This window comes from Ammodytes marinus (genome assembly GCF_949987685.1).
Source record: "Ammodytes marinus genome assembly, chromosome: 11".
Taxonomy (NCBI): Eukaryota; Metazoa; Chordata; class Actinopteri; order Uranoscopiformes; family Ammodytidae; genus Ammodytes; species Ammodytes marinus.
In genome coordinates, this window is record NC_137215.1 from 3,921,484 (window position 1) to 3,944,342 (window position 22,859).

General features: G+C 38.5%; 1 protein-coding gene across 2 annotated transcripts in view; it reads right to left on the minus strand.

The window, feature by feature from the left end:
• Positions 1-3,698: 3,698 nt before the first annotated feature.
• Positions 3,699-22,859, minus strand: part of wdfy4 (WDFY family member 4) — a 116,112-nt gene continuing 96,951 nt past the window's right edge. For both annotated transcript variants that reach the window (XM_080037131.1, XM_080037130.1), the window contains exons 51-64: positions 22,607-22,726; positions 22,020-22,143; positions 21,150-21,259; positions 17,943-18,093; positions 17,059-17,150; positions 14,887-15,096; positions 14,107-14,224; positions 11,472-11,629; positions 10,484-10,642; positions 9,005-9,184; positions 7,978-8,160; positions 6,585-6,672; positions 4,950-5,082; positions 3,699-4,453 (exon numbers count right to left, since the gene is read on the minus strand). In XM_080037131.1, the coding sequence (XP_079893257.1) occupies positions 4,390-4,453; positions 4,950-5,082; positions 6,585-6,672; positions 7,978-8,160; positions 9,005-9,184; positions 10,484-10,642; positions 11,472-11,629; positions 14,107-14,224; positions 14,887-15,096; positions 17,059-17,150; positions 17,943-18,093; positions 21,150-21,259; positions 22,020-22,143; positions 22,607-22,726 (1,890 nt within the window). In that variant the 3' untranslated portion in view covers positions 3,699-4,389. The remainder of the gene's footprint in view (positions 4,454-4,949; positions 5,083-6,584; positions 6,673-7,977; positions 8,161-9,004; positions 9,185-10,483; positions 10,643-11,471; positions 11,630-14,106; positions 14,225-14,886; positions 15,097-17,058; positions 17,151-17,942; positions 18,094-21,149; positions 21,260-22,019; positions 22,144-22,606; positions 22,727-22,859) is intronic.

Sequence of the window (22,859 nt, forward strand, 5' to 3'; positions counted from 1 at the left end):
GACACTTTCAAGATGGCGGCACTAGGCCTTGGTCCAAAATATGCAGAAATATGGACATATTTATGAGACCCTTTCTAAGGGGAAAAATAATAATAAAAAAAAAAAATGTCAGCTATTATGCACTAAATTAAATGTACTTATGGATATTATAATTACTTTCTACAAAATCTGCAAGGAAATAAAACCCAAAATTCTACACACTGCAGGTTTAATGGAAGTCGCTTTGGTGTGGATGCACCTTTAAAAGAACCAGAGTTTGATTGAATTGAACAAAACATTGCAAGTGTGAAAGCGCCATTAGAGATTCTGCTGGTTTACGTTTTCTTTAGACTTCCGTTTCCATTTGATATGCTAAGCTAAGCTAACCATCGATTATTTTTATTTATTTTCATTTAACCTTTATTTATACTAGAAAGATCAGTTGAGGGGTGACCCTAAGTTTCAATGACAGAGTCAAACAAATGCAAAACTAAAACAACAATAGATACACAATATACAATGCAAATACATAATTGCATAAGTAAATAAGCGTATATTGCCCCTAAATATCTAACAATAGCTTTTAAAACTAACCTACAGGACTGATATTCACCAAATAAAACATGAAAGGGCGCCTCTCTCTCTCTGACGTAATGTTGACCATCTGGAGCCAATGTCTTGTTTGGATTTTAGGGATTTTCTAGCGAAGACATAAAAAAAAAACAGACAGTCCCCGGAAAAGAGGAAAGAGCTTAGGGAGTGTTCTGCTTTTGATTACATCGTCTGATCAACATGACAAGAGAGGCATTTCAAACTGCAGACATGAATCCTGGAGCCGGCAGAAGGCATTACGCTCAAGTACCAAGCAAAGGTGAAGGGTGTGCGCCATTTTGTGAAGGTCAGTGTATGAAAGATGGGCTGATGTAAAAGAGTTGTGTGGAGAGAGAGATGGTGAGTAATGCACACCCACACCCATCTAAGTGTGTGTGTGTGTGTGTGTGTGTGTGTGTGTGTGTGTGTGTGTGTGTGTGTGTGTGTTAGTGGGAGAGAGAGATAAACGGAGCTATCAACCCCTCCCACACACACACACACACACACACACACACAGTTCAAAAATCACTGACTAGAATGAACCCGCTAATGACTACATTTATTCAAATTAGACTAATTGCAATCATGGTTAATAATTAGCTTTACAGTGCATTATAATTGGGTTAGGCTACAAGATGGTTCTGCCTAGGTGCAATAATTTATTTGATTTAATTATTCTGAGGGAACCCAAACGGTTTGACATTTCATATCATAAAAACCAGTGGCGTGCGGAGAATGGAGATGGCCAGTTGTCTTCAGAGAAGGTCATCGCGCGCTCTCCGGGAGAATTATAAGGGCTATTTTCCACTCTATTAAGCTAGCTCCACTTAGCACAATTAGCCGCACACACAAAGGTTAAAGAGAGAGACCTCTTCTGTTATGATAGAGGGGAGTGTGTGTGTGTGTGTGTGTGTGTGTGTGTGTGTGTGTGTGTGGATGAGAGAGAGAGAGAGAGAGAGTGTGTGTGTGTGTGTGGGTGGATGAGAGAGAGAGAGAGAGAGAGAGAGTGTGTGTGTGTGTGTGTGTGTAGGTGTGTGTGGTGTGTGTGTGGATGAGAGAGTGTGTGTGTGTGTGTGGATTGGTGTGTGTGTGTGTGTGTGTGTGTGTGTGTGTGTGTGTGTGAGCCAGACGGAGGGACGCCACAATCTAGTCAATCTAACATCATTTAAGACACACAAGACACCACAGGCAAAAACAAGCACGTTTTTTCAAGCACTGGTCAATTTTGAGATTTTTTGAGGGGCTGTGTTGCTTCCATAACATGTCTTCTTTCATACTAGTATAAATCAAAGGTCCAAAATGTACATTAAGGTGTTTATTTGACTAAACCTTGTCTGTTTGCGTCTGTATATTTCTCCTATACAACCATCTTTAACGGACATTATCTCAACGTTATTTTTGTTAAATACTCTGAAGCAAAAATCTCAACTTCTAAAGCACTTACATCAACTAAACTTTCCATATTCATTCTCAGCACTATATTCTGAAGGTTATTACAGAAGGATTTGTTCATATGTTGTTAATTGTCTGATTTATGAGACATTTTGTTCATATAAACCTGCCGAAAATGCGTTTGTAAGACCTGTACATAGTGTAATATTTTTTTATTATAAAATGAAATTAGGCTCTATCAAAAATCTGTTATGTAAAAATCTTGGATTCAAATATGTGGTTTATATAAATGAAATAAAGATCTTAACTCTGGCTTTATCCCACATCTAGATATGTGTTTAGAGAGGGTAACGTTTCATACTGTCTCTCCTCAAATGTGTGTGTTGTATCCAGCCTGTGTTGTCGAGGCCCTTCACTGATTACAGATTGATGTCTGATGTGGCCACAGAGGCAGATCTGTCCTTGGGTTGAGTATAAACATCCACACGCACACACACCAAACGTCTTCACGAGCAGAAAGCATTCTCCAACACATTTACATCAACAACACATACACTGAAGTGCGCACACACACACAAAGACATACACTCGCGCACACACACACAGCCAGTTACTGACTCTCTTTCTCTCTCTCACACACACACACAGTCACTCACACATGCACATACTGACGCGCGCGCACACACACACACACACACACAGAAAGACACACGCGAGCACACACACACAGAAAGACATACACTCACGCACACACACACAGTTACTGACTCTCTCACACACACACACACACACACAGAGTCGCACACACACACACTCTAAACTTGTGGTTTTCTGCTTCAATAAATTAAAAAAGTACAAATTCTCCACATTACAAAGCAGAGTGAAAACACATTGTGAGAAAACGACAAAGTTCAGTAAAACAATTCACAACAAACATCTGGATCTGCTCACAACACAAACATTCACCAAAGTCAAACAGTGCAAATTCTCATCGCAATAAATGTGGATGTTTGCATGCCATAGTTTTTATGATAATGGTTTGCTTCTTGTGCAGTGCACTCACAGCTCCAACTCTACAATACTATTAAAAAATGCTGGATTGATAGGGAACGCTGGTTTAGGAGAAATTGAAACGGCCTAGTCAAACGAGACACTGCAGGTGAATATAGGGTAACACATTTTTAACTTGTAGATATTATCATGACACTTTACCAGTTGATAACTAACATTAGAAGTGGAGTCAGTTATTCTGGAGAATGCTTGATGTCAGAATCACTTTGTCAAAATCAGTGAATATCTCCTCATGATCCGCTACCTGTCTGTGCTGTGTCGGCTGAAAAATATACCTGGTGTAAATACAGGGGCCCACCTTAGCTAGCTACATGACCGATTACAGAGCCCAGGCTGTGAATTAACACTTATTTTTTCCCAGCGCACACATAGGAAAGACAGGTCGTGGATCATGAGGAGGTATTTACTGATTCTGACTGACTTTTTTTTCACAAAAAGCATACTCCAGAATCGCTGACTCCATCTTAACAACTTAAAATTTTTTGTATGATAATTCTTTCATTATATTTTTTCTGTTTGTTTTTCTGTTGATGTTTAGTATGTTGTGATGGTGCAGGTGTTTGTTTGTTTGTTTGTTTGTGTGTGTTCACTTCAAGAAATATATTGTGAAAAAAAAGAACTTGCATTCTTTAAAAAAAAACACAGAGACTCACAGGAGAGGATTTAGGCAGAAAGCTGTCGATGATTTTATTCAACAATTTTTTCAATTCATTATATACAAAAGGAAAATAACATCACACTCAATAAATATTCATGTCGGAGATAAAATATTCTATTTTGTCTGAAACGTGAATGTACCCAAAATTGTACATCGTTCTTCCTGAATGCACAAACAGATACAAACTGAAGTGAAATACAGCCGTTGTCAATGTTACGCTGGTGTCCGACCTTAGTAGACATTGATGGATTTTTATTTTTTTTGAAAAGCCATACTACTCATCCTACTCGTCCTACTCATACTCATTTTGACGTCAATTTGAGTATGTGACGGTTGTGTATGCGAGTATGGGCAGGTGAGAAATGCCCAGATGAGTACTAACTTCCGGGAAGATTTTGTGTATGGATCGATAGGATATTTTCCTACTCCTACTCAACCGCCCCACAATGCATTGCGTCTTTTCAAACGGTATGGAAGTTTTTTTTTTTATTCTTTATTGCTTCTGTATACTTCAGTGTAAACGGTCCGACGAACCTCGCATACACAATCGATCGTTAAGTAGACAGTATGTAGTATATACATGTTGAGTATGTAGGAGGGAGGACGTTAGTAGGGCTTTTCCAACACATCCTAAGTGGATATAAGGTGTTTTAAGATGGTAGTTGTAGGCTTGACTGTGTTGACAACGCCACAGCCTCTCACTCACACATCCAGGTGAAAACTCGGCCCCAGGCGTCGCCCGCTAACAGAGTAGCATGGCTCCTACACAGAAGAAAAGAGCACGCTTAAGACAACATGGATACGGTTTGAAATCACTGAATGTTAAGCTAATTAATGTATTGTAAAAGGGGCAGTAATACACAAATGAATCGTTTGACAGCCAGATTTGAAAAGGTAAATTAAAAATGAAAGTTGAAAATATATATATATTTTTCTGAGAACAAAAGAGTTTGATGTAGTTTAAACATATGACATCTAAACCAAATCCCTGTCTTTGCTGTGTGTGAGCGGGTGCATAATATGTAGCCTACTGTACCTGGACATGGCCAGAGCAGTAACGGCCAAATTATTCTTTACTTTGTTGTGACATGGCCTGACTTTCGACATTTTTAAATGATTTAGGTGTTATTTAGAAGTTTTAAATGAGCCCACTAGGTTTTATTTCTCTCCCTGTACTGCATTCGTTTGTTATTTTTGTCATTCTGTACATTTTAAATTGTGCAAATAATCAAAAACCTTGAACCTTGATCTACTTTACCTGGACATGGCCAGAGCGGTGACGGCCGGGTTGTTCTTGAACCGTCGTTGTTGGGACACGGCTTTACTTCGGTTCAGCTCCTGACTCAGCAGCAGATGTCTCTCCCAGCCTTTAACCTGGTGTGAACCGCTCACTGTGGACACAAGCACCATATTACATCATTAATCCCCATTTATGACTGTGTCCACCACTGTCTGAAACCCTGACCCAACGGTCCACACAAAAAGTGCATTAAAGGTATTGACATTTTTTCAGAACAGACTTGGTAGACTTAAAGGTGCAGTGTGTAATATGACATCATCAAGAAAGTTCTACAAAGTTCTAGAATGCAACGCTCCCTGGGTAACCCCAACCCTTTAGAATAATAACAGAAGCTACAGTGGCCTTCAAGGACAAGAACAATTCTAAATTTTAAACAATGCACCTGATGACATTCCAACTATGACACTTTCAAGATGGCGGCACTAGGCCTTGGTCCAAAATATGCAGAAATATGGAAATATATGAGACCCTTTCTAAGGGAAAAATAAATAATAATAAAAAAAATTATGCACTAAATTAAATGTATTTATGGATATTATAATTACTTTCTACAAAATCTGCTAGGAAATAAAACCCAAAATTCTACACACTGCAGGTTTAATATTCATAAGTATGTTTTAATTACTGTATAATCGCTAGAAAATAAAAGTTGTCGAATCTTTTATTTCCCTTGATTGAGCCTTTTATATATACAGTACATAGGAGAGGGTCACCCCAAATATTCCGATAGTACACACACACACACACTGCACCTTTATCAGTGTTAATGGTGCAGTGTGCTATATTTGAGCCATTATACACTAATTGAAACACACATTACTAATATTATATTCCAAGTCTGTCAAAATGCCAACAAATTCTACACACTGCAGCTTTAAATCAGCGGTCTCCAGGCTGTTAAAAGGGGATAAAAAAAAATCCCTCGAATATAAACGCTTGTGTGTTACATAAAGACTTGTCTCTCTGTGTAATTTACCAAGCATCATAATACTCCTATGAGGTGACGCGGGGCTGTAACCAACGTATGCCAAATTGGATCTGGGTATTATTGCTTTTCTAAATTACACACACACACACACACACACACACACACACACACACACACACACACACACACACACACACACACACACACACACACACACACACACACACACACACACACACACACACACACACACACACACACACACACACACACACACACCACACACCACACACACACACACACACACACGTCAGCAGAATTACTCATCAGTGTTTACTGCCTCTATGTTTTTAATAACTTTATAACAACATAATTCCTTGCTAGCCTCTAATGCTAGTGAGGGATGGGGGCTGAGGCGCTGCGCATTACAAAACTGTCTAGCTCGGAGATGATGAGCGGTTAAAAATAATAATCTCACACTTAAGGACTTGATCTCATTACAAAGCAATGGGTGTCTTCTGGAAAATAGAAAATAATTTTCTTGTGAGCAGTTGCATCTAAAAAAAAAATGAAAATCTTTTGCCACGGTCAGCCACTCCAAACCTCAGCGTTGTTATAATTACAACACCTATATGCATACGCTATCCTGGTGCGTGTTACATTACCGTCGCTCTCCGTACACTCTCGCCCGGGGGACATGGGCTCTTCGGCAGGGCCAGGTAATTGTGTTGGGGTGTACTCTGTCTTCCATATCTGTATGAGGGACACATAACGAGTAGCAAAAATCAGACATAATTCAACATAATAACAAACAACTCACAGGCGCTATCACCACCAGTGTGTGTGTGTGTGTGTGTGTGTGTGTGTGTTCGTGTGCACATCCCCACGACTCAAGGTAATAATAAAGTAATAATAGCATGTGTGTGTGTGTTTTAATCCGTCAGTGTGTGTTTGTTTGTAATTGTGTGTGTGTTTGTGTGCGTGTGTGTGTCTGTGTGTAAGTCCATCAGTGTGCGTGTGAAAGTGTGTTTTCGTTTGTCTCTAAAAACAAGTGTGTGTCCGTGTGTCTGTTTGTGTGTGTGTATGAAATAGTCCGTTAGTGTGTGTGTGTGTGTGTGTGTACTAGTCCGTTAGTGTGTGTGTGTGTACTAGTCCGTTAGTGTGTGTGTATGTGTGTGTGTACTAGTCCGTTAGTGTGTGTGTGTGTGTGTGTGTGTACTAGTCCGTTAGTGTGTGTGTGTGTGTACTAGTCCGTTAGTGTGTGTGTGTGTGTGTGTGTGTGTGTGTGTGTGTGTGTGTGTGTGTGTGGCATGGGCACCCACTCCCAAGTGAAGCCCAATTAAAGAGTTGTAGCTCTGATTGCAGGGAGGAAGCGTATGCAGTCGCGCCGTACACACAACACATATTGCTTATTATTAATACCGTGATGGGGATCAGAGTTGCTACGTGCGGGGCTAATACCAAAGTAATGACTGCTACACTGTGCGATATAAAGTATAATGTATAGAAAACAAGCTCTCGCATTGATCTATAGTTCTACAGAGAGTTTGCGAGACAGTCAATATAAAGACAAACATACAATTACACACATTAAGGCTAGGCAGTTGAATAGGGTAAGAGATTTTTAACTTGTACATATCATCTTGAAACTTTTGCCAGTTAAAATCTTTATTTTGTTTTTACTACATATGTGTCCAAACTTTTTGCAGAACATAAAAGGAAAATATACAGATGCAAACAGACAAGGTTTAGTCAAATAATCATCTAAATGTACATGTTGGACATTTTACGTATACTAGTATGAAAGAAGACATGTTATGGAAGCAAAATAGAAAAAAATAAAAAATAAAAAAATCGCAAAAATTGACCACTGCTTAAAAAAAAAGGCACAGAGAGAGAGACAGACAGACAGACAGACAGACAGACAGAGAGAGAGAGACAGACATGAAGACACAGACAGAGAGAGAGACAGACAGACACGAAGACACAGACAGAGAGAGAGAGAGAGACATAATTTTTTTTTTTGCCTGCCATTTCTCGCCTTAAAAAAGTTCTCACCCGTATAATGCCGTCAGCACAGCCAGTGACTATGACGTTCCTGTTGTCCCACTCGTGCCTCTGAGTGAAGCTGACACACAGGACGTCCTGCCGTGGGCCGGGGGAAGCGTCTGTGTGGGTCAACAGCTGACCCTTCATAGTCCACAGGTAGAGCACCGGCCCCGCGCATGACGCAATCTCACCCTGGGAAAGAGGGAATGGCATTCATTTTTTCCACAATATTCTTTTTTCGAAGTGATTGTTTCTCTTTCTGTGTGTGTGTGTGTGTGTGTGTGTGTGTGTGTGTGTGTGTGTGTGTGTGTGTGTGTGTGTGTGTCTGTGTTTCTGTGTGTGTGTGTGTGTGTGTGTGTTTCTGTGTGTGTGTGTGTGTGCGTGAGAGAGAGAAGAGAGAGTGTTGACGCCCAAGTGCAATAAAAACAGCCAAACACACACAGAGGATATGCAATGCTGTCAACAGTGAGAATCATTAGTATTCCTCGATGACAAAATTGAGCCAAAAATGACAAAGGAAATTAGACAGAGAGGAAACAGAGATTTGGGGAGAGAACAGGTGCGGAATTAAAGGTGTAGTCAGTGATTCTGGAGAATGCTTGTTGTTATAATCACTTTCTGTGTCAGAATCAGTGAATATCTCCTCACTTACCTGTCTGTGAAAAAATATCTGCTGTTTTTTTATTTATTTTTTACTATGGAAAAGGGGTAGGATTAAATAAGTGTATACTTCTTCCTGCTCCTTTTCAGGCATATCTCTGACTCAGATATCTCAGAAATACAGATCATTTTTTATTTTTTTATTTTTTTTGTGAAAACATAATTTGTTTATTGTATTTCCATGCTTTTCATTTTGTTTTGTATGTTTGATATGTCTGAAATAGATTGAATCAAATCAAAAAAATGATGTGTTCAGATTTCAAGCACATTTCAAACCTTGAATACACAAGATTTAAAATCAACCATTTCCCAAACTTTCCAGACCACCCCCCCACCCCAAACAAAAACACACACACGCAGCAAAAGGAGGACTTACGGTGAGGTCATTGATGGCCAGTGCAGAGATACTGGTTGTGTGTCCCGTTAGCTGAGTGATGTAGCTTAGCTCCTCCAGGTCCCACAGAATACAGGTGAGGTCCCGGGACCCGCTGACTATCAGGCTGTGAACCTCAGACACAGCCAGGCACGTCACCGAGTCTGTGTGGCCGTACAAGGGCTGTGGAGAGAAAGCAGGTCAGTGGTATGAGTGTGTGTGTGTGTGTGTGTGCAAAGTTGATGTTTCTGTTTGAAGATCTAGTCAGTGAATCTGGAAAACGCTTGTTGTCGAAATCACTTTGTCAAAATCAGTGAATATTTCCTCCCGATCCACTTTCTGTCTGCTGTACTGTGTGTGTGCTTCCAGTGTTAATACACAGCCTAGGCTCTGTAAACGGGCAAGTTGCTAGCTACTGCAAACCCCTTTATTTACATGCCAGGTTACAGAGCCTAGGCTATGTATCAACACCAGATTCTTTTTTTCAGGGCACACAGCACAGACAGGTAGCGGATCGTGGGGAGATATTCACTGATATCTGATATATACAAGCGTTCTCCAGAATCACTGACTCCACCCTTAATGTAATAAAAAACGACAAAGTAGTAATTTGCCAATAACGTAATTAAATGTCTGAACCAGTAGCATTATAACTTTCTGATATTAAAGGTGCAGTGTGTAATATGACATCATCAAGAAAGTTCTAGAAAGTTCTAGAATGCAACGCTCCCTGGGTAACCCCAACCCTTTAGAATAATAACAGAAGCTACAGTGGCCTTCAAGGACAAGAACAATTCTACATTTTAAACAATGCATCTGATGACATTCCAACTATGACACTTTCAAGATGGCGGCACTAGGCCTTGGTCCAAAATATGCAGAAATATGGACATATATGAGACTCTTTCTAAGGGAAAAATAAATAATTAAAAAAAAAAAATTCAGCTATTATGCACTAAATTAAATGTACTTATGGATATTATAATTACTTTCTACAAAATCTGCTAGGAAATAAAACCCAAAATTCTACACACTGCAGGTTTAAACCTGCAGTGTGTAGAATTTTGGGTTTTATTTCCTAGCAGATTTTGTAGAAAGTAATTATAATATCCATAAGTACATTTAATTTAGTGCATAATAGCTGAAAAAAATGTTTTGAATTATAATTTTTTTCCCTTAGAAAGGGTCTCATATATGTCCATATTTCTGCATATTTTGGACCAAGGCCTAGTGCCGTCATCTTGAAAGTGTCATAGTTGGAATGTCATCAGGTGCATTGTTTAAAATTTTGAATTGTTCTTGTCCTTGAAGGCCACTGTACCTTCTGTTATTATTCAAAAGGGTTGGGGTTACCCAGGGAGCGTTGCATTCTAGAACTTTGTAGAGCTTTCTTGATGATGTCATATTACACACTGCACCTTTAACATCTATACATTAGTTATTATTAATATCAATTGCAAACAGATGTGTAAACAAACGAACCTTTCTGAGTTTCATGTGTGTGAGTTTGTCCTTGGTTACGGCTACGTCCCACACACACACCACCGAGCTGGTTCCCGCGGTGACGACGGTGGTCGGGTTGGGACAGGCGGCGCACAACGTCTCGCCCCAGTCACACACACTCTCACACACTGCAAAGGTCTGCACAGGGACATACACACAGGTAGATAACTATGACAGTGTAATAATTATATATGCATGTTTTAAGTAGATGACAGAAGGAATATATAGATGTGTTTTAGTAGTTTGAAACATAGGATTGTGTCATGGAGACTGGTAGATGCCGGTAGTTACAAAAACGTAGTTATGTGTTAATTTTACACACTGCAAAAGGTCTGGAGATGGACATACAAAATCGTAAATTTCACAAAGAAAATTATAATTCCGGAAAAACATATTTTTAATTTATTAATAAACGTACCTTTATTTATTTAGTTATTTATAAAAAAAATATTTTTAGTGTACACATTGTCTTAAGCTCTTAATTATTTATTTTGAACTTTAATTTATCGATTAATGTATTTTTGTATATCCTTCTTATACTGTATGATGTGTTATATTTTTCATTTTTTTCATTTAACTTTTATTTATCCTCGAGAGACCAATTGAGGGGTGACCCTCATTTACAATGATGTCGAGTTCAAAGCAAATTCAAAGGAAAAACAACAATACATAAACAATATTCAATGCAAAAACATCAAATACACAACAACAGGTGAAGAGAAAAAAAACAATTGAAACATTTACATAGTGGTGAAGAGTGGCAGCAATTAAAATTAAATGGGTGAAAGTACAATATAGCCTAATTAAAACAGTTACAGGTAGAGACCCGATTCTGCAATAAAACTTTATATATTATCTATTTATTTTATTTTTTCTTAAGTTTGCTTTTGATATTATTTGATATTCCTGGTTTTAAATGAAAGTTTAATAATATAAATAAAAAGCTTGCTGGAGCTCCATACTTTACCTTTTCCGTTCCATTGTGTCCAAAGGCAGAGCTGTTGTCAGGGAAACCCCAGCTGAAGACACAGCCGGACAGAGGAGACAGAAGGAGACGGTTTCTCTCCAGGACACAAACATCTTTCTCCAGACACACAATCTGACCCACTGGACCTCTGGGCAACTCTGCAATAAGGTTTACACACAGTTAACTATCAGCACGCATAGATACATACAACTTGATGATATTTCAACTTTTAAAAAATTAAGAAAATAATTGCATACATTGTTCACATAAAAAAATAAATAAATAAATAATAATAATTAATCAAAATATTTGTTAAAAATAAATTAATAATTTTTTTTTTATCAAAATGAGTGCTTCATTAGCACAATTAAGTTACATTTTTTGATTGTAATTTTCAATAATAAGGCTAAGTCAGCATGAAGTTAAGTGTAAAATCGACATTTCTTTACTGACGATCCCCAAGTCAGCCTGGACAATAGGGAGAAACATATCCAGCATTTTCTAATATTGTTTTCAGATTTCAAACACATTTCAAACCTTACGAAACACAAGATATAAATTCATTCATTTTCCAAGACTGAGGCTGTGTTTGAAAAGCCCTACAAATGTCCTACTCATACTCATTTTGATGTCAATTTGAGTATGTGACGGTTGTGTATGCGAGTTTTGTTAACAGTCTGACGAACCTCGCATACACAATCGATTGTTAAGTAGACAGTATGTAGTATATACATGTTGAGTATGTAGGAGGGAGGACGTTAGTAGGGCTTTTCGAACACAGCCAGTGTGTACAAACCAAGCCCCAACCTCAGCGATTTTTACCAGCATCCAATAAGGAAGTGACCACAACTGTAGTAACCGGAAGTGCCACTAGGGGGGTGGAAGCAGAAGACAGCCATCTCTCATTGACTCACTTGTTAAACAGGCTGTTTTCAAAGTCTTATTAAACCTATTTACAGCCTGGTCCACAAAACCAGAGCAAGAAGTTGTGGAAGAAAGTAGAAAGTTTAATTGTCCTTAAAACCATTTGCTTTCTTTAAAACAGTGACCCCATTCTACCTTCTGTGTACCTGAATACACTTGCTCGGCCAAACAACGGTAATGGCACCTCAAATGCATCACATTGAAGAGTTTGGTCGCTAGCTAAACTTGTAGAAGACTTTCATTAAATAGACTACAGAAAAACGGGCAATTAAAACAAGCTATTCCCAGGTTAACACAAGCTGAGGCTCTATCTTTGGGGACAGTTGTGTGTGTGTGTGTGTGTGTGTGTGTGTGTGTGTGTGTGTGTGTGTGTGAGAGAGAAAGAGAGTCTGAGTGTGTGTGTGTGTGAGAGAGGGTGAGGGTGTCTGAGTGTTTGTGTATGTTTGTGCATCCATTACAGTGGTCTGTGTGTGTTAGTGTGTGTGAGAGAGCGATTGTGTTTGTGTGTATGTATTATACGTTTCTGTGTGCGTGTGTGGTTGTGTGCGCTTGCATGCATGTGTGTGTGCGAGGGCATGTGTGTGTGTGCATCAGCGACAGTTGTTGGTGCGTACGTCCATGTGTGTCTATGCCTTTTTCATTGTGTGTGTGTGACATCGTCCATAATTGTGCTTATAATTGACCTAGTCTTACAGAAATCATTATTACCCATCTATCGCCATTTCTTACCTTCTAAAATCCCCTAGAAACAAGTTATAATTCCACTCTAGTCTTATAGCAGCATTCTCTATATCTCTATATCTACCTCCAATTCATCTCTATCTGCTTATTGATCAGATCAGACAACCTCAAGATTTAATATGAAATGTAATTTGCAGGAATCTCTCCCTAAGCATTGGTAGTTTCATCTCCTCGTAGCTCAGTGAGTCTGTGGGGATATTTCACATTATTAAGTAGAGGCTCAGCTGAAAGAAGAATCATCTCCATATTGTAAGCTGTAACAGATAACCTCTTCTTCCTCCTCCCAGCCCCGTTCCATAGTCTAAATTAATCTATGGACACTCGCAAGTCGGTCTCAACGGTTCCCCTAAGAATAGACCTGGGTGTATTTTATCGTGTAGAGTAATTTACATCAAACGGAGAACAATGGGAAATACTGTATGTAGTGGCATATGCAGACGGCGGCAACGGAAATGTATTGAATTTAATTTACTCAAAAAGGAAATATAAGCTATGATGTGGATTCAGTTGTTTGGAGATACATTCTGTTTATAAGGCTTTATCATAGTTATGACTTATGTGAGTATGCTGAATTTGAAGCTAGCAGACAGGATTCAGATTGGGTTGATTTAGCACAGGCTGTAAGCAGGTAGAAACAGCTAGCCTGGCTCTATGCAATGGTGAAAAGAAACCCTATAAACATACCTATTATCATGCAATATCTCATCTGTTTAATGTGTACCAAAATTGAAATCTAAAAACAAGCTTTAGTGTAAAATTTAGAACACTCAGTATAAAATTAAAGGTCACCTATAAGGCAAAATGTACTTTCTGGTATGTAAACAAAGGGGTCTACCGTAGCTAGGACCTCATTTACAGAGCATAGTAAATATGTATGTACACCATTATTTGGGGGGTTGGAGTCAGAATCGCTCACTACACCTTTAAGATAGCATATTTAGCTCCTGCCTGTGTTATAGTCTAACTTTACCTCTGAATGGTTGTGCACTGGTCTTCAGTTTGTCCAGTTTATGGAAAAATGGTGTCGGATGGTTTGGTGGTGATTCTTTCTTGTTGCCGCTGCGGGGTGGATGAGGCTTGGTGAAGAGCTAGGGCAAAAACACGCATGATTTAAAAAGCAAGATTATTAAAAAAAAAAAACATTCCTATGACCCATGATGCTTTGCGCTAAAAGGAGCGCAGTTTCTGGTGTAGAAAATATCGTGGATACAAGATGTAGTTTTGCCCAATCAATCTTCTGTTGCTATGGCCGTTAACGTTGTGTTGATAGGTCATTAATAATCGTCGGACTATTTGTTGAGCGCTACTGTCAACTAGACACAAAAAACCTGTAATTTTTATAGTTAATTCCCTAAAAAACAAATACATATTTAATTATCTTTTTATATAGTTTCATCATTGTATTATTGCTATATAATATTTCTTAAAGGTGCTCCGAGGAACCTTTCGTTTGTGTTCATTTTTGCGCCCCCTTTGGACAACCGCGGTAGTGTTTTTTACTACGCCAGCTGTTGTTCCTGGGTGAGCGTATACCCATGACAAAGGCTTTAAGAAAAACTATATAAAAACAGCATTCTTTGCACTGATGGTCTTGTTTGCTGTTACATGTCATTTATAATCATCAAAGGAAAAAATAGACTGTTTCAGAGATATTCAAAAGTTCCTCGTAGCACCTTTAAATAAAACACAACTACATGCAGAGAGTAATGTAAATCTCCTGCTTCTCCCAATATACTAATAATTATTCTACCTGTTTGGGAACCTGCCCAAAGTTGCTAACGTATCCCAGGATTGTGCTCTTGATGAGGGGGTCCTTCGCGCCTCGCCGGCCCCTCTGAGCGTAGAAGTACGGGTGGAATGTGTTCACACTTTCTACAGCGGCTGGGCCTCGCTGCTTGTGCCCGAAAATCAAGTCGATCCACAGGTGCAGGTTGGAACTCACGTAGTCACTTTCCAAGGCCTAAGGGAAAACAAATATATAAAACAATAAATGTATGAGGGAGACAGAGCAGGAGATTGTAGCACAAACATAAAAATTCATAATTTTTAGCCTCACTTTTAGCCTCACTAGCTCAGGAAAAGGCTAACTGGGCATGCATTTTATGATGAAGAAATTGGCATAGGTTGCTCATCTGTGTTGAGGTTAGTTTGAAGTTAAAGCGACGTCCATGACTTCATCAAAAAAAGCACGCAAACTTACGGTTTCTGTCGCCTTTTCCTTGACCATGAAAGTGAGACAAAAAGCTGTGTATGCGTGTGTGTATGTGTGAGTGTGTGTGTATGTGTGTATGTGTGTGTGTGTGTGTGTGTGTGTGTGTGTGTGTGTTGCCCCTGTATGTAATGTGTATGTAACAAGCCAGTAGTCGAAATGTTGAACTGTTCCTTTAAACAACCTAGTCAATATTACAAAACTACTATACAGTCCGTGCATTGTGGAGTCTTAAAATACAGCAGTGTGCAGTGTTGTTATTACCTAGGGACCCAAACCATCAGTCAGACAGTTAATATCAAAACACAAGAAACTTCTACGAGAATCCACACAACCAATCAAATTATTCCGCTACCGAATGATTTCTTCCTAAAAAGTCAATTCAGAAGTTGGAAGATGGCACTGCTGTGTTATGAGCATATGGTCATGTTTGGAATTAAAGAATGATTTAGGTAGAATTAGCCGGAGATTGGTTTTGAGGAGTTAATAAGGAAAAAAGTGAGGCATTTATGACCGGCGTAATGTGCATATTCTAGCTCCGAATCTTAATAAAAAAAACTATCTGGGAAAATCAGAAAAAAACTAAGAAATATATTATAACAAGGATATATTGTCCTGAGTTAATTTGTGTATAGGAAAAAAACATTTAAAAAAAAACAACAATCTTTCGAAGTGAGTAATTTTATGAGAATGGTAGGCGCTAGGCGATATGAGTAGTTCAGTAGATTATAGAGTGATAACGGGCTTGAATGCCCCAGGGATTGAACAAGGAGGGTCACACTAAAGAAAATCAGACCAACACAGACACAAATTTAACAGTGTACAATTACACACACACACACACACACACACACGAACGAACACACACACACACACACACACACACACACACAACATGGAAAGAGAAAAAAAATAGCAGAGAAAGACTATTCAGCTTGAAGAGTTAATGCCATTATGTATTGTTGCTGCCCTTGAATGGTTTTAAATAGGCTTGGTGTCCTTCAATGTCAGTCATCTAAACTTCAGATACTCTGTACAATGTACATGTCTATATAAATTCTATGGCATTTTCTTGATATGTAAACAACAGCTTATTGTATTTGAACACAGTCGGTACTAAAAGAAATTGAACGAACCAAACTCAATGAGACAAGAGTTGTAAAACAAATACGACTATTGTTGGCTGTTGTAAATAAGATCTGTCTCTTTTACTGTGACAAACAGACATCCTGTAACCAACACTATTACACTGGTTACTTGTTTTATTGCTCACTAAAACTTGGCACTGTTGATCCGTGCCCTGCTTAATCTTGACTGTCCCCCCTCCTTTCTCCCCCTCTGGCCAGGCCCACCCTACACTCACACTGCTCCTAAAGATCCGGGCCTAGGCACCATTGCTTCATGCTAATATGTCACCCGGTATAAATATGTGTGGGTTTGGAAAAAAAAAAATTTAAATTTGTTTTTATATATATTTATCTGGAGTCTGGACAAATTTGCAGCAAATATCCCAACTAGTCAAAATTAATACTTTCGTTTAATTAGTTACCGTGCATCCCACATTCATCAGCTGGTATTGACAAACATTATTAGGTCTTATGGGAGGTGCCCCTGTATGTAATGTGTGTGTCTTGCCTCTGTATGTAATGTGTATGTAACAGGCCAGTAGTGGTGAGGTCCTGTGTGTGTGTGTGGGTGTGTGTGTTGACTGACCTCTCTGTGGACTCTGATGAACTCCTGTGCGTCTCCTTTGGCCCACGGAGGCAGATCCACGTCTCCCAGAGCCGTACCGTCCTCCATGCAGCCTGGAGACACAGACAGACAGACAGACAGACAGACAGACAGACAGACAGACAGACAGACAGACAGACAGACAGACAGACAGACAGACAGACAGACAGACACACAGGAGAGAGTTACGGACAGACAGGAAATAGAACATCACTGTGTGTCATCCTTTAAAGCTATTAATTTTTTTTTAATCCCGGTAAAGGGTTTTTTACTGGGAGTTTTTTCTCAGCCGAGCTAAGGGTGTAAGGGCAGGATGTCATATTGTATGAAATGTAAAGCCCACTGAGACAAATGTATTTGTGATTTTGGGCTATACAAATACAACTGATTTGATTTGATTTCTATAGTGTGTAACTTTAGTCGCCTGGAGGGAGGTAGGGACAGAATGCTGGGTCATAAGACTGTACATTATGCTTTAAAAGAAGTTCAAAGATATCCTGTGTATGAACCATGCCTATCTTCCATTGAAGACACCAGGGTCCTGCCCTGTGTAATTTCTTTCTTTATATTTGGAATATTTATTTTAAAAACTCTTATTGCAGAGAGATGTAGTTTTCAAACAATCATGTAAGCAATTGTATTTTGAACAAACCTTACAAAAATGTGCTTGTGCAAGGCAGATATTCTAACATTGAAATTTCTACCCTCAGCCATTCATTAATAAATGTACATAGAGGATAATTTTGGTATCAATAATAAATTAATCAAACAAACAATCAAACAAACAATCACACACACACACACGCACGCACGCACGCACGCACGCACACACGCACACACACACACACACACACACACACACACACCTAGCTGTATGTGGTTGGAGTTGAGCAGGAAGTCTGGCAGGTAGAAGAACTCTGGGATCAGCTCTCTGACGTCAGACATGTTGTCTCTGGAAGCCGAGTCCCACTCTCTCTTTACGCTGTGGAACATCCGCTCAGGGATATCGAACCCGCCCTGTGTGTGTGTGTGTGTGTGTTGGGGGAGATAAGGCACAACACCTTAAGTAAGTGTGTATATAATAAAGTACATTTCTATTTAAATAGCACCTTTTAAAACAGGCCGTTAAAAAGTGCTGTACCTCTTTCTCTAAAAAAGTAATTTACATGGTACATGGTCATATTAAAATGAATATGTACTTGTAAAATATAACAATACAATATAAAACAGTGGAGGAGGAGACAAAACAGAGTATGAAGTACATTGAAAAAATAAATAAAATGTGTAAATAATAAGAGCAAGGGCAGTAGACTGTCACACAAACCTTTGCACACTGACTGTCCAACTTTGCAACAGGCGTATTAAAGCTCCCATATTATACACTTTTCGGTTCTATTATACACCATATTATATGGTCTTAGTGGTCCCTAATACGTTTTTCTTTAATTGTTTGCTGAAAAAAACTTTCAGATAATTTATTGTACTATGCTGATGTTCAGCTAATCTCACAATGGCCTATTTTTAAAAAAAGAGTTGCAGGTCCCCTCGTAAATATACAATCTTTGAGCTCCCCCCGCCCCCTGTCCGGAAGCGAAGCCAGATACGCCTCGCCCTCTGTCTGTCAGGGCCGTGGACCAATAAGAAATAGGGGTGTGGGCTGCACAGTGGAAGCTTCTGGCTTTACGGTTTGTGAGGTCAGAAAAGGGGATAATTCTGACTGGAGTGTTTTTGGGGGGAGGGGTGGGGGTTTCAGAAAAGGGGAGAGTGAGAAAAGGAGAGATTGTTATTTTTTTTGATATTTTGGCAGTCTCTAGGCACACCGTGGACGCATGGATATGTTGGAACACATTTAAAAAGTGCATTTAGCATAATATGGGACCTTTAATAAAACGGTTTTGCCTTATTCAGTGGCTTGAATCAAATTGTATATTCTTCAATCAAATCTGAAGACTTTTCTTTATTTTATTTAAATGTTTTATTTCTCGCTTTTCTAATGTCTATTCTATACTTGATGTATTTTAATCTTGATGTATTTCATGCCCCTGTAAAGCACTTTGAATGGCCTTGTGTCTGAATTGTGCTATATACATAAACTTGCCTTGCCTTTGTATTTATTATGTGAGTCGGAAATATTTTGCTGCCATTTGAATGTGTGTAAACGCTTTTAATCCTTCTGCAAAAAATTCCATAATCTACGATGGAAAAATCTCATGATGTGAGAGAATGTAATTTAGGAGTAAAACAATTACTTCAATGAATGAAAATAGCATTTATACACACTGTATGTATACGCTGGTAAACTTAGTTAGAGGTCTAAACCCAGTTATGGATATTACTACACAGACGTTATGTGCATCACAAGGCAAAAAAAAGGGCCCCGTAATTCAGCAGACTATCATCTTTATTGCTTTATTTTGACTATCAAATATGCATGCCTTTTCATTATAATCAATTGGATGCTGTATTGTAAATTGGGCGACATCTGTGGCTATTTGCAATGCGTTCCTTTTAGATGCTTTCTTTAATTATTTGCATATATATTGAAATCTTCTTCCCTCATAATCTGCTTTCGTGCCAAAAAAACGGCATTGAAAAAGTATGTTGAGAGCTGAGAATAGCTTGTGTTTCTGTGTGTGTGTGTGTGTGTGTGTGTGTAGAGTCGTGTTATTAGCAGGATTCTCTTTGAAAATGTAAAAAAAAAAAAAGACAAAGTGATGAATTGGCGATGGACATCTGGAACACTGGTTTTTCAGATGGGCCAGTGACGTCATGGAAACAGACTGATAGACAATAAACTTTCATTTATTTCCCTAAGAAAATATAAGGTTAACCCTGCGTGTGTTTGAGTATTTAGATTTGTAAGCATGTACTCAGATAGTTAATGCTATGGATTCAAAAACTTTTTATTATAACATATTTATATAGCACCCTTAAAGGTGCAGTGTGTAATATGACATCATCAAGAAAGTTCTACAAAGTTCTAGAATGCAACACTCCCTGGGAAACCCCACCCCTTTTGAATAATAACAGAAGCTACAGTGGCCTTCAAGGACAAGAACAATTCTACATTTTAAACAATGCACCTGATGACATTCCAACTATGACACTTTCAAGATGGCGGCACTAGGCCTTGGTCCAAAATATGCAGAAATATGGACATATATGAGACCCTTTCTAAGGGGAAAATAAATTATTAAAAAAAAAAATTCAGCTATTATGCACTAAATTAAATGTACTTATGGATATTATAATTACTTTCTACAAAATCTGCTAGGAAATAAAACCCAAAATTCTACACACTGCAGGTTTAAAAACAGAGTTTACAAGCTGAAGATGTCATAGATTATCATCATGGAGAAAGCATACTGCCTGCATTTGTATCATTCTAAGTTTTATTATTGATCTTTTGGTGACCTGATAGAATGATGTAATGTAGTGACGTTAGAAAGTTAAACAGCCCAATAGACAGACATGGGTAGTGCTGTACTAGGAAACACACCAAAAAGTGGGTTTATAAAGAGATTTTTTCCTTTTTTGGGAAATTGATAAGTCAACAATTCCTTGACTTCCCCACTGTGGTCACAAAGCCACAGAATCTTAAACCCTGAATCAAACATCTTAAACCTGCAGTGTGTAGAATTTTGGGTTTTATTTCCTAGCAGATTTTGTAGAAAGTAATTATAATATCCATAAGTACATTTAATTTAGTGCATAATAGCTGAAAAAATTGTTTTGAATTATTTTTTTCCCCTTAGAAAGGGTCTCATATATGTCCATATTTCTGCATATTTTGGACCAAGGCCTAGTGCCGCCATCTTGAAAGTGTCATAGTTGAAATGTCATCAGGTGCATTGTTTAAAATTTAGAATTGTTCTTGTCCTTGAAGGCCACTGTAGCTTCTGTTATTATTCGAAAGTGTTGGGGTTACCCAGGGAGTGTTGCATTCTAGAACTTTATAGAACTTTCTTGATGATGTCATATTACACACTGCACCTTTAAACCAGCTTTATACATTTCATAAAGGACACATACAAAGGGCATTCCATTGAACTTTCTGGCGTTGAATTCCTCACCTGCAGTGTGTGGAAGGTGTGAGAGAAGGGCTCCATCCGGACCAGGAACGAGGCCACGATGATGGCAGAGGAGTAGTGGGTGCAGTAGTGACACCGCGCCGACAGCTCGCCTACACGGGGAAATAAAAAATAAAAGATAGATATTAATGGAAAACACACTCTATTTTTCACCGTTGTTGTAGTAGTAAGAATAATTCACATAAATAACAAACACACAATGGAAGTAAGACAAATAAAACATAACATCTATACTAGATAGATGCTTTTTTTTTACACATTATTATTTATTTATTTTATTCAATTGTACTTTATTAACTTTTTTGCATATTTGTTTATTTTTATTATGTATCTCAATGAATCATGTCCAACTGACGCCTATGTCTATATGAAATTAACATTGACTGTTTATTTAAAGGTGCAGTGTGTAATATGACATCATCAAGAAAGTTCTACAAAGTTATAGAATGCAACACTCCCTGGGTAACCCCAACCCTTTCGAATAATAACAGAAGCTACAGTGGCCTTCAAGGACAAGAACAATTCTAAATTGCACCTGATGACATTCCAACTATGACACTTTCAAGATGGCGGCACTAGGCCTTGGTCCAAAATATGCAGAAATATGGAGATATATGAGACCCTTTCTAAGGGAAAAAAAAAGAATTCAATTTTTTTTTCAGCTATTATGCACTAAATTAAATGTACTTATGGATATTATAATTACTTTCTACAAAATCTGCTAGGAAATAAAACCCAAAATTCTACACACTGCAGGTTTAACTGGAGCTGTAATTACTTGAATCCATTCACATTATTACAAAAATTAAATTTAAGGCAATATATTAATTATGTGTAAAAAAAAACACATACCTTCCTCCTCAGTGTTTTCTACTTCTTCGTATCGTTGTATGAACATCTGTGTCCGTTTCTCCGTCTGTGCTCCCATTGGTTTAGACAGGTCTCGGAAAGTCGCCGGATTTGACAGATCAAGGGTCTATGAAGGACAGAGATAATCCAACTGTTATCACCCTATACCGCCGATAAAAAAATATGTTTAAAGCTATAGCGCGTAACTTTTTCATATGAGAAAGATGTCGGTTACATTCAAGCCATTGCCAAACTAGTTAACAATAAGTTGATGAAGCCCATCAGCGCCACAAAACTCTCTGTATTTCTCAGTATGGCAGCGTTTACAAACTGGTGTCCCCCTCCGCCCCCCGACACTGGTGCAGGAGCTCAGAAAAATCCCAAGAAGAGCCCAAGAATTGTTTCAGTTGTTGATTCTACTGCTAAGAAAAAACCTGGACGTACAGCAGAAGGTATAAAATCCATGTGCCATCACTGAAGGCTTTACCTCATGTATATGCACTGACAGTGTTGTTGTAATTTTGACAGTTACGCACTATAGCTATAAGATAAAGATGGCACAGTGTGTGTGTGTGTGTGTGCGTCATAACCTCTGACTGGTAGTCGGCCAGTACCCATGGGAACACTGGATACTGCATGAGGTCGTTGTATGTCCGACCGGCGATGGTGTTCAGATGCATCAGGTATTCAAAGTTACTTATCTCCCCTCTCTGTGGGACAGACGGGAGAATTAGGAAAGAGAAATATAAAACGGACAGTACATCTTTGAATATAGGACATAAACAATGGCTTTAAATCAAAACAAACAGTGCTAACAACTGCTTTATTGCCTGATTACAAAAC